Below are 13203 nucleotides of genomic sequence, written 5' to 3'. Positions count from 1 at the left end.
AAAACCTTCATTTATTTGCTTTTCTTCCCATCAACTTTTTGTACTAATCCTGGGGACTTGAACTTACTGCCAGAGCACTTTTCCTGAATTTCTTTTGCTCAAGGATATTCTTTCTATTACTTGAGTCACAGCTTCATTTCCATTTGTTTGTAGTTTATTGGAAAAAAAGACTCTCACCGATTTTCATACTCAGGCCAGCTTTGAACTTCAATAGTCAGATCTTAGCCTCTTAAGTAGCTTACATGTGAAAGCCACTGGAGCCCAGCCCCATACTTTACACGAGAACACAGCCAAAGTGAGGAGGAAATGAGTATTTCCCATGGGATCTTTTACACTTCCACAAAAATAATAGGACTTGATGGAGCCTGCCTATTTTCCTCAGTTGTCATAAGATACTTCTCATGACAAATGGAAGGACATTTCCCAAACAACTTGGGAAGCAAAAGAGAGGAGTGAATAGATTAATTATTCACAAAATGTTGGCTAATGGATATATGTATAAAGGTGCTCTCTTTGAAGGACTAGAATGAAAAATAAAGGTTAACAAACCATTTTATTTAGATTTTAAGGTGATTATTTTCTGGAAACCTTCATTTTCCCTCAAAAATGACTTTCTTTTTTTCTTGTCAGGGTAATGTATAGAGGGGTAGTCAGGTAGTGGGTGCAAATATTTCATATTTCTAAAAACCATTCTATAATAATTCAGCTGTGTATTTTAGTGAATCACTAGTAACTGCATCCTCGCTAAACATTCTTAAAGTCATGAAGAAAAGAAAACTGAAAAAAATCATAAGACAAAGGTAGAAGAGATAAATGTAGGCTCCCATTATTAGAAAAGATGGCATTATTATAGAGTTGGTCCACATCTGCTCATTTGATATTTATGGATCCTGTGCTCAACATGGACAGCTATTTTTTTTCTTGTCATTGCTCCCTAAACAGTACAGAAAAACAGCCAGTATTCATTGTATTCAGAGTTTTAAGTACTCTATCCATGATGTAAACTATACGGGAGGAAGCACATGGGTTGTAGATAAATACCATGCCACTTTACAAAAGTACTTCAGCATCTGCAGATTTTGGATGCCCACAGGAGGAAAATTTTGGAACGATCTCTCATCCCAGCATCACAATATAAGGAAGATCATACATACTCACTTATATCTTTCTGGCAATTTATAAAGGATTTGGAAATACTGCTCCTTGGTACTTACTGCTGGTTTTCAAGACTGTTCTCCAGGCCTCAAGTACATTGAAAACAATTTTCTGTGTTCAGCTTGTAAGAGGAGAGCACATGAGCTGGAGGGGACTTTATGGGGAGAAAGTATACTTTATAGGCAATGCGACTTCCCTTGTCTATGGCAATCATTCATTATTAGTATGCTTATAAAAATCAAGGTTCTGAGGAGGCATGGGTAAGAGAAGAAAAGCATTGAAACTCATTAGCTGCTGTGTTTCAAACATTTGCTTCCTTTCTATAGAAACTTTATACATGGTATCAACAACTTGTTTAAAACCCAGATTCCTTCCCCCTTTCTTCTAGAAAAGTAGCTTCAGAGTGGGACCCAGTACTCAGATTTAATCTGCTCTCTAGGGGTCTTCCCTTCTGTTCTAATGAAGATTATTTTATAAAATTATTTTACAAAATTGCCCATTCTCTCATGGATATTATTTCTGATGTTGCAAGCCCTCCCTTTTTTTCAACAGGGGAGGACTCTATTGAGGAACAGCGAGGGGTACAGACTTTCCCATGGGATTGGAGGTTGTGCTAGGGACTATAGTTGGGGGTAGGTTTACATAGCGCTTAACAAGAGAGCAAGATTAAAAGATGGGTGGTCTCTTGGAGGCCCACAGTGGAATGCTCCAAGGGGTGTTATCCCGTGGGGAGCAGGGCAGAGTGAGCTGCCTGCAGACAAGCACGGGACATGCATCTGGTGCTTTGCTTGACTTTGGAGAATAAGACAGAACTCAATCCTGCACATTGTACTATTTTTCACAACTTCTATGTTTCTATCCTTTACTTCAGCATCACAGGTAAGGAAACTGAGACACAGAAATCAAGGCAGCTGGCTGGGGTCAGGTGGCCACTGAGAAACAGATCGGTGAAAACACAGGCTTCCGGGAGCCTAGTCTGACACAAATTCCTTTTTCTGACATTTTTTTCTGTTACATGGACCAGCCTGCATTTTGTGATTCTTCAGCTTTCTCCTCTCCCTCTATGCCCAGTGTCTACTAGACCATCTGGCTACCTCTATCCAACACAGCTCTGGTATAGACTCAAATTCCACCCTGGCTGCTAACTTATGCTCTCTGACTTGGACATCTCACACCCTGAGTCTTCTAGATTAATCTTTTGCCAGTCTTTCTTCCACTGAGACTTAGATTTCTTCTTTTCTCCTATACTTGAAACATTCCTTTGTCATTTAACTATATAAAAAATGTTCCTATGTCAGAACTTAGGTGGGAATCAGAGACATCTGTGCACCTAAGCATTGGGTATAAGGAAAACAGAGGAGAATGGAAAAGGAATAGGCTGGACTTGATCCTCACCAGGCAAGGATTGTTTATGGAGGAATAGCGAGGGGCACAAGCTTCCTGTAGGAATGGAGGTTATGTGCCATTTGGGGGTAAGCTTATAAAGGACTTAACAAAGAAGCAAAAATAAAAAATGGGTTATGGTCTCTTGGGGGCACAGGGTGGTATCTTTGCCCAGGCCCACAGTGGAATGAATGCTCCACTGCAAGCCCTTTTTAATGCTACTTTCCTATTTTACTAATCAGGAAAGCAAAGTCATCTACATACTTAAAGAAACTGAAGAGAAGTAGAGCCTCCTGGGTAATTAGGAAAAGATGATTATTTTATTAATGTTTTTTCTTCACAGAATATATATAAAATACATATTTATTGACACACTAATAATCAGCCATCAAAAAACTACTCATCAGACTGTAATATATCCCCTCAGTAAAACCAGTATATCCCTACCAGCATTTTGTTATCTAAGACAATGTTCTTGACTAAGTCTTTGTTGAACTGGAATTCTACTTTGGGGATGGGGAGAAAAAAAGAATAAAAAAAAATCCCATGCAAGCAATTCTGACATTTTAGCTGTCAACTTTGGTTACAGTTGGTGGGGTTAATGCTTCCTGCTGTCATCAGGTTCTTGAGTAGAGTCACACTTTCAATATGCACCCTATATAATTTTTATACACACCAAAGCCTTAGATCCCTTCATATAAGGAACATTACCCACATTTAGAATTAGCAAAGACTAACAAGATACCAGGTAACAACAGATACCGAAGTAAAAAGTGGTTAGTCAATGATATATAGCTAAAGAAAGATCTTAGAACTAGTTCTAGATATTAGAACGAGTCCTTTAGGGAGAATATTAGTTTACTAGTAAATTATTCCCTGAAAACAAGAATTCAAGAATTCCTAATTCTTTTTCAGATGTGTAAAATAGATTTTCAGTATTCCAAGTCAGCTCTAGGAATTCACAGTTCATGCAAATTCAGAAAAAAAATGAACTGAATATTTGAACTTACGTTTACATTTTGGCAACAAGGACTGTGAAGGTGTGCTCTGTGGAAGCCCAGGACTTGAGGAACAGGCCTGCCACATGTCTGGATGGAAATGAATGATGAGATTTCTATGGGAAAACTTTGTGCTACTCTTAATCCCTGACTTGGTTTAGCACTTATAACTAACTTTAAAAATAAACTATTTGAGGGGCCGGAAGTTTGGCCTAGTGGTAGAGTGCTTGCCTAGCATGCACGAAGACCCAGGTTCAATTCCTTGGTACCACATACATAGAAAAAAAGCTGGAAGTAATGCTGAGGCTCAAGTGGTAGAGTTCTAGCCTTGAGAAAGTTCAAGGACAGGGCTCAGGCCCTGAACTCAAGCCCAGGACTGGCAAAAAAAATTAACTATTTGAAAAAAATTGCTTCTCAAGTTACAGTCAAGTGATGTTATATAGCACAATGACAATAAATACAATGGAGCTCTATAGTGTCTATCTACTGTTTTTCAAAAATAGAACAATGCTTCAGAGATGATATAGTCCAAAAACTATATGATGATGGATTCGGTGTACATGATTTCTTGCTTTTTTGTTTTGCTTTTTTTTCCTTTTTGCTTTGTTTCAAGTCCTGAGACTTGAACTCAGGGCTTGGACACTGTCCCTGAGTTTCTTCTTGATCAAGGTTAGCACTGTACTACTTGAGGCACAGCACCACTTCAAGCTTTTTCTGTGAATGTGGTACTGAGGAATTGAACCCAGGACTTCATGCATGCAAGGCAAGCATTCTACCACTAAGCCACATTCCAAGTCCCAACATGGCTTCTTAATAGATAATGTCAGAAAATAAATATAGCCAGAGACATTATGGCTAGAATCAGTTTTTCAAGTAAAATGGTACAAACTGTTTTGTTTTTGTATTTTTAGAACATTTTTCCTGATTTCAAAACAATGATAAGGATTAAAAAGTGGGGCCGTGAGTTTGGTCTAGTGGTAGAGTGCTTGCCTAGCATGCATGAAGACCCGGGTTCGATTCCTCGCTACCACATACACAGAAAAAAAAAAGCCAGAAGTGGTGCTGAGGCTCAAGTGGTAGAGCTCTAACCTTGAGAAAGTCCAAGAACAGTGCTCAGGCCCTGAGTTCAAGCCCAGGACTGGCAAAAAAAAAGACATAAAAAGACTACATATTAAGTAGAGAAGCAATCATTATTGCCACAGTAACTTTGCGTCCTACATGGGAATCCTTTATAATGATTTAAAAAAATACTCCAGAGTAACAGAAATGTAACACTTGCTGCTGCCTTTGTTATTAATTCCGCCCCCCCAGCAATATATTTTTTTCTACTAAAACCAAAGGGTAGAAAGAGATGGATTAAGATATATTTAGTCAACTAAGAGATTCTGGAAGGACATGATCACGGTAAAGCTCAAGGTTTGTATTAATGATTTGAAGGGCTAATAGGAAACATTTTTAAACAAAAGTGATGAAGAGATGAGCAGCATTAGCTTTAATAACAGAAACAGAAAAGATTAGACTAGGTCACTCTGAAAGATAGGTTAGATGAAATATTTATTAATATTCGTTGAGCAGTCAGAATATGACCAGATATGACCACTTACCAGTGGTTTTCAAAAAAAGCATTTGTTTTTAAGGTAAAGAAATTGAGCCTCAGAGAGGATAAATTTCCTACTCAAAGCTAAAGTCTAGAGATTGACAAGGAGAAGAATTAAATATAGAGTTACCTGTGATTTCCTTACTACAATTTTGTGTTTTATAGTCAAGTTTGTGATGTAAAAAGGAATTGTCACAAAGTTTTCAAAGTGTTTTGTCTTAAAGATGAACAATATCCTGATTATATATTACTGATGAAAGAAAATTAATGCTAGATAAGGAAGCAAAAGAAGCCAGGAGTTAATAATTATATATTATTCAGTAAAGCTTATGAGAGATAACTGTATTCTATAATCAATTACCATCTACCTAATGTCTGCCAATACAGTGGTGGTGAAATTGTGGTATCTAACATATAGGTTGAAAATATGTCTACATTTTCATTCTAGTTAATAGAACGTAATACTTCTATTAGTCTAGATCCTGGATTTACAAAGAAATCTAAACAAAAATAACCTATTTAGATTTAACATGTGACAAAAGGAACGCAGGCAGACATACCACTCCTTTCCTTGATGTATACAAAGAATCCTTGGCTTTTCTTTTACCCGATTGTAGTACCTGTGAAAAATCTAATCCTTTCAAATGAGCCTCAGCTACTGCTAAGCTGGAGTGAAAGACATTGCTTATGTGTTTACAATAAGCCATGCGTGGAGTCAGCTCTTTTCTTGATTTTTCAGCACAGAGGTGGCTTGTGCTTTTATTTAATCAAATGATCCACAGGCCACTACAATGGAAAGATAATGACAGCCTTGAATGACTGTTTTGTACAGCCAGAACTGGTGTGTGGAGCAATTACTAGCTCAATCCCAGGCACGGGCTGGTTCTATCTTTCCTTTTCCTGCAGAGTTTATCCTGGTGAATTGCACTTGGATGAGGAAGTCCAACAAGTAGATTTGTTTTGCAGCCATCCACTCTCTTAAAGGATTGCCTTACAGAATGCCTGCCAGTGCTTTGTGTAACCTACTGTGAAGTGTCTTTTCTTAGAAATGAAGTTTCAATCCCTTTTCTTCTAAAAAGATGATTCACTGACACTGTAATCCTTAGAAAATTTCTCCTGGCTTTTCTCTTTATTTTTTCATATTTGTATTGCTTTTTGATAGAATGTGTGGTACCAGAAAGTTATTTGTATTCCCTGAGGGTTTTTTTAACTACACTTTCTAACTTTTAGGAATGAGCAAACAAAATTTCTTTATCTTAAGCTGTATCTTTCAAAGCATATGTTAATGTAAAGTCACCATTTGTATTGTGATCTTGTTGGATTGTTAATCTACAAATTTCTACCACAGATATAGATAAGGAATAATATTGCTTTGCTTGACTTAAAGAGATATTTTCTTTGGAAACTTTTTAAAAATATTTTATTGTAATTAATAGAAGGGTTACATTATATTCCCCATCTTTGGAAACTTTTAATTAAAATTTACAAATATTTCTAAGTATTAGGTTAATGTGCCAAAATAAAATACCTGATTTTTCTGGGGTAGGATATGTAATACATAGTAAAGTGTTCATAATGTTAGAAACATATGTATATAGATATTACTATACATTACTATATTATTACATAATATATATTATATTTTATATATATATAATTTTTTGTTGGTTATGGAGCTTGAACATAGCTCTACTTCTAGTTTTTGGTGGTTAATAGGAGTTAAGAGTCTCATGGACCTTTCTGCCCCAGCTGGCTTTGAACCACAGTCCTTAGATTTCAGCTTCCTAGGATTTTATCTTTTTATGTACAAAATAAATAACTCTTAGACTTCAAACCTTCGAACAAATGTCCATTTGATTTATCTATAATGTATGATATGACATAAGCCCATTTTCTATGTCATTATGTATTGTCATAGTCTTTTTCATTTAAAATTTTTTTTAGCATTTGATAGCCCTTTTTAACATTTTCTTTCATTCACTATGTGTTCTTGCAACCTTATTTAATCAACTTTAAGAGTTTAGGTATCTGTTTAATAGAGACCACTAGATTTAGAATTTAAATGTGCTAAATATTTTAAAGAACTGTTTAAAGTGATTCTCATTAATGAAAAGTTAAAAATCTTTAATAAAAATGATAACCTAGTTAGAGTAAACCAATGAAATGGTTTCCCATTTCATGAGCAAAATAGCTTTTGTGATATTTATTGTTTAATGCTATGTGTCCTAAGATATATTTTGATTAATTATAAAAGCTATACATTCAGAAAATTAGAATATCTTTTTAGACTTTGTAGTATGCTTTTGTGAATATAGCGAACATTTGGCATTTGAACTAAAACTGTACTGCTAGGATTTCTTTTTCTGCATTATGAAACTTACTGTCTTTTGTGCATTGATCCTTCTAAATTAACTTGATAATTTTTTCAAACCACATCTTGTTTAACTCATGAACTCTTCATCCAAGATTCTATTTGGGCTAGTTGGTTTTTTTAACCCTGAAAATGCAAATGAGGCCCATAGGAAACGTCCTTTAACATAAGAGATAATTCACCAAAGTGATTTATACATGAATGTGAGGTAATATTCATCAAAAAATATTATCTGGTTATCTGGTTTGTAAATGGAACAACCAAGTCAGCAAATCTACAAGAGAGAAAAGCTATAAAACATGGTATTCCTACCTAAAAGTAACCCAAAAAGATATTTTAATGGTCTATGTTCTTCAGAACATTTACTTCTGTGACATCTGGGAAAGTAACTGTGCAGATCCTATCATCTGAGTATTTCAGGACAATGATATCACTTCTTTGGGCCTTAATTTCTAAAGTTTCTGCCCTTAATTCATTTGCTGTTAGCCTGTATATGCTCAGAAAAAGACATTGCCACTATACTTTGGATACAGAAAAGTTAACTCTTAACTCTGCATGTTTATTGTTGTAAAGTTAGACAGGTCAAGAGATTGAGAGAGTTATTTAGAGAGTGCTGTGAGATAAATGCAATCAAATTGGAAGCACAAATACATGGGAAGGTCTAATTTGAAAAGAGCAAAGCAGAATGATGTTGAAAGGAAATGCCGAAAGGAAAATCCTAAAAAGAGGGGGGAGGAAACATAGTAATGAGAGATTTGATCATGGTGGCAAATTTCACAGACAATCCCTAAATTGTCTCAAGTGAGAAAACAGTAAAATATTTTTTTTTGCACAAAAATCCATTTTTCACTTGAGGTCAAGGAAGAATTCAAAAACAGGCCTATGTGGTCATGGGATAATACTGGATCACATCAAAGGAACAATGATTATTTAATCAAAGGAAAAATGATTATTTATTTATTTAAGCAAGGGCATAGCAAACTTTAGCAAATACAGCTTTCAATGGGGACAATAGACTGAAAGGAAATGCTCATTCAGATGATCTCAAAATAAGAAAAGGCTGCCAAAAATGTGTGTGTTGGAGCAGCCAGGGATAAGTACAAGGTCTAAGACAGTTCACTGGCCAGTGTCTTACTTAATCCAGAACCTGGCAATCTGTTTAGGAGACTGTGCCACAAATCTTACAATCCTAAAGGAAAAGGTAATTTTTCAGTATTCATGAGCAATTTGAGAGCAGAGACAGGAAAATAAAAGTCCCAAGAATCTAACAGTTTAACTGCAATGTATACAGTTTTCAAAGAAAGAACTCTCCTACAAACTAAATAGTCAAGTGCATTAGCGATAAATCCTTTGTTTAAGATCATAAAACAAGTCTTTGTTTAAAGACAAATGCTTTTAATTATAAGAAGTTCTTCATGTTTTCAAATGAAGAAATGTAAGTGAGTTGAATTGATGATATAGAATGAACTTAATAAAGGAATTGAATATATCAATTTGGGAACCTAGTTTGAAAAGAAAATTTCTAAAATCACAATGAACTTTCAAATGGCTTTTCAGAACCCAAAGTTAAGAATATTCATATTAAAGGATGTAGACATTACCCTCCAAAAGAAAGACTTCACAGAGAAATAAGATCCAACCACTTCATTTTCTGAGAGTTCCTAAAAACAAACAAATAGTTAACTAAAATTTGAGGTGTACTGAGAATCCTTTATTGGCATTCAAAATTAAAACAAGATAAAAGAAAAACCAAAAGGAATAAAAAAAATATATAAATGAAAGAGACCTTGGGTGTTTAAACTTTCTTCCCTTGGTTAAATAAAATAAGTTGTGCTATTACCCTCTGATATTACATAATAAAGTTTAGAACAGATTCTTGGAGTTTACTTACCTCCATCTTCTTCATTAGTCACTAATAGGTTTTGGACTCTGCTGTTTCATTATAGAGGGTATAATTGTTTAAGCATATTTTATGATTTTAAAGTAAAACAGATAATATTTGTACCTCTTAGTAGAAAATTATATTAACCACAGACCCTGGGAATATTAAAAATAATTGCAGAAATGTTAGTCAATTCCTTACAAAAATTAAAAATTTCCTGATACAATGCAATATTATAAATAACTTCATTAGTGTAGCTCTTTTATAAAATCCTAAGGAAATTATTATAGAGAAAGGTGGCTCTTGGGCTTAAAATAAAACAATGGATTCAAACTCATTATTTTATTACCTAATCCTTAGACCTTTATAGAACTGCTTGAACTAGGGGGTTAACTTTTTAAAATCAATTAATTAATTAATTTTTTTGCCAGTCCGCCTGAGCCCTGTCCTTGGACTTTCTCAAGGCTCAAACTCTACCACTTGAGCCTCAACACCACTTCCAGCTTTTTTTCTATGCATGTGGTGCTGAGGAATCAAACCCGGGTCTTCGTGCATGCTAGGCAAGCACTCTACCACTAGGCCAAACTGCCAGCCCCAAGTGTTAATTTTTTTTAAACTGAACATTTAATAAAAACATGAAAAGGGGTATCAGTGTGTGAGAAATAATTCAGCTACTATCTGGTGAATGTAGCTGTAACCCCTCTACATATAACAATGAAAAAAAAACAAAAAATGAACATTTAAATGACTTCATTTAAACTTTTAAAGTTTTGCATTCTTTCTTTAGGTATCAATTATGGTGACATGGGAAACTGACGAGATTTATGGGCAAATTTTGTTTGAGGCTGATGAAGAAGAATGGATCTTGTAAGGTTTTTGATTATCTTTGGTGTTTGTGTCTACAACCAGTGGTCCAGAACCTCATGTTGGGGCCAAGGCATAGCAACTATTCAGTAAATTTTAGTTGACTCTTATTGAATGTCACTTCAAGTGGTTTCTGTATAAGGACATATATGCTTAGAAAACATGATTTTAAAAATTACGGTAGTAAATAAACACAAACTAAACTGTTAAGTGATTTGATTAATTTAAGAGTAGGCCTGGAATTACGTTACAGAATATCTATGCAACCTATTTGCACTTTTGAAATACGTTTTTCAATGAAGGTAATTGCATTTTAAGTTACTTATATGGAGTTTTGTTTTTTCTGGAGAGTGGTGGATAATCCTACTTATATAATGACCTCTGGGTCATTATGAAAAAAAATTTGCATTTCACATAATATCGTATCAGCATCACATAGCTTTTATTATTCACATTTACACCTATGGTTTACATTGGACACAGTATCACATTTGACTCTGTACAATAAGGACAGAACCACTTTAAATGAGGCACAAACATTTGGATGTTGGACACAGATTATAAGTGGAAGGACTGCCATTCACTCTATAGAATTTTTAACCGAAAGAATCCTCTTCTAGCTTTTAGAACAGTTGCATATTTTCCTTCTCAATTGCCAACTTTTCTCCCTGTTATATGCAATTGCTTTTCTTTAATCCATATGTTCAGCAACCTGTGAGAAAACTTAAGATCATATTTAAGATATGAAATACTAGCATCTTTTGGTACAAGTAATATCTCTGTATACATAACTTGAGTCTTAATGTAACATGTATTAATGTAACATGCTAAGCAACCTTAACAGAGCAAGCCTTAAAGGTTTTCTCTAGACTCAGGATAAACAAATATTTAAATGGTTCATTAATTCATTTGAAGTTTTATCTAAGGAGATTAGTATAGAGATTGTCCTAACTTTAATCCTTCTCATTTTTCACAGTTAAAGGCAAAGGGCATTGATATAATTGTGTGCAAAAGCAAAAAAGATCAATGAATTTGGGAAATGATAAGCATACCAGTTAACATGCATCTTAAATGTGAAAGCCAATCAGTGATCAGAATTCCTACTGGAATTATGAAAATATCTGTTTTAAAGTAACAGCACAGAATAGCACAGAGTTTGGCTACTGGGGTCAAAATAAACACTTTTATAACAACAGTTCATTGTTATTCCCCACTTATATGTTACTATGTTGTGGAATCTCTACTCTTAATTTTGAAGAAGACCTTAGGTCATTTCCAAACACAGACATGAGAGCAAAAATAAAGGCAAAGTAAGGATTTCTAAAAGAAATTATGTGTCATCTTCAAAACATGTAAACATAACATTAAAATAAATGCACATATATAATTACTACACATGGTACACCAAAGAAAAGTCAATTTGTTTTTATACTATAGTTGAGATATGATTATCTTATATATGTTATATATTATATATAATTGTATAGCATGAACATTACATTATATATTATATTGGAGATATTACAGTTTAGAAGGGATTAACAAAAATGCTTTAAGGGCTGGGAGCATAGCCTAGCATGCTTGAAGCCCTGAGTTCAATTCCTCAGTACTGCAAACACAGGAGAAGCCAGACATGATGCAGGGACTCAAGTGGCAGAGCACCAGCCTTGAGCGAAAATTGTCCAAAGACAGTGCCCAGGACTTGAGTTCAAGCCCCGGGACTGGCAAAAAAAAATGCTTTGAATTTCTTTTACTATCTTAAAGTAATTCTATGAAAGGCTTTTAATTTAACATGTCAGTTTATATAAAAATTTTCAAACTTTATAGCTTTAAAATACTACTGACTTATTAGAATATGACATATTTGAAGAAAGAATCTGATAACTATTGCTATGGATGTCCATGTGTTATTCTTAAAATAGTTTTCATCCATTTTTCTCATTTTGGTTCAAGAAATTACAAATTTTCACTAACTAATGTGTCATCCAGGTATCAAGCTTAACTGTGCAATTTAAACTTATACAGTCAAGAGTTCTAGATTGTAAATCAATGATTTTTTTTGACAAAAGTCTAACCTCAAATTATTTCATTTAGTCAATGCATAAAGTGGTTTTTATTCATTAAAATTGTGGTAAGTGATTTTAATAAAATCTTTATAGCAAGATGCATTATAAAAATGATGTAAGCTGTCAAGTAACAGAAGAAATAGGAATAAAACATCATCACGGCAGCCTATAGAATATTACTCCAAAGATGAAATTATCATAAAACAATTTTAAACGTGAGGCTATGAATTGTATCATGTATATTTTTGTAGCATCACAATGGTATTCCTCATATGTGAAAGCACATTTATTATTACCTCAATTTAATCTAGTAGCAAACTTAGAAATACACACTCATACATACACACACATTCACACAATATTGTATAAATCTGTAAATTCTTATCATGTGATATCTGAGAAAAGCCAATCATTTCATTCTGTTCTCTTTTATTGACACAATAAATTTTATTCTAAAAATGCATAGATATCTCTTTGAGCTCTTGAAACTTTCCTGAAGAATAATCTGAATTTAGGATATAGTACCAACAATATGCTACTTCTAAAGAGTAAGATATTGCAGTAACTCAAAGCATTACTATTTCCCCATCAAAAATCATATAACTCTTTGACCAGTATAAGTATCTAATCATGCAATTTGGTGGAGTCTTTTTTTCTTAATATAACATTTTTTTTCTATTGCTTCTGTGAAAAGGGAGAGAATTTGAAATAAGCGTGATGGAAAGGGTACATGTGGAAAGCCAGAGTTTCAAGGAATACTCCAGTTCTCAGGAAATGAAATATGGAATTTATAACTACTTGTTGATTTCCATGACATTCAAATATGGAATGTAGTATATACACTCTTATAGGTGTAAATACATTTTCCCATCTATTATTAAATTTGA

The 13203-nt window shown here is 34.1% G+C and overlaps 1 protein-coding gene across 1 annotated transcript in view; it reads right to left on the bottom strand.

The window, feature by feature from the left end:
* The window catches only part of Mctp1 (multiple C2 and transmembrane domain containing 1), a 481369-nt gene that overhangs the window by 213904 nt on the left and 254262 nt on the right, over positions 1-13203 (bottom strand). Inside the window, exons 9-10 of the mRNA XM_090331048.1 lie at positions 9106-9165; positions 3549-3626 (exon numbers count right to left, since the gene is read on the bottom strand). Coding sequence (XP_090187174.1) covers positions 3549-3626; positions 9106-9165 — 138 coding nt within the window. The remainder of the gene's footprint in view (positions 1-3548; positions 3627-9105; positions 9166-13203) is intronic.

The sequence above is a fragment of the Megascapheus bottae genome, chromosome 4 (genome assembly GCF_031878675.1).
Source record: "Megascapheus bottae isolate mThoBot1 chromosome 4, mThoBot2.hap1, whole genome shotgun sequence".
NCBI lineage: Eukaryota > Metazoa > Chordata > Mammalia > Rodentia > Geomyidae > Megascapheus > Megascapheus bottae.
The sequence above is the reverse complement of the archived record's forward strand: the minus strand, read 5'-3'. Positions and strand labels throughout refer to the sequence as shown.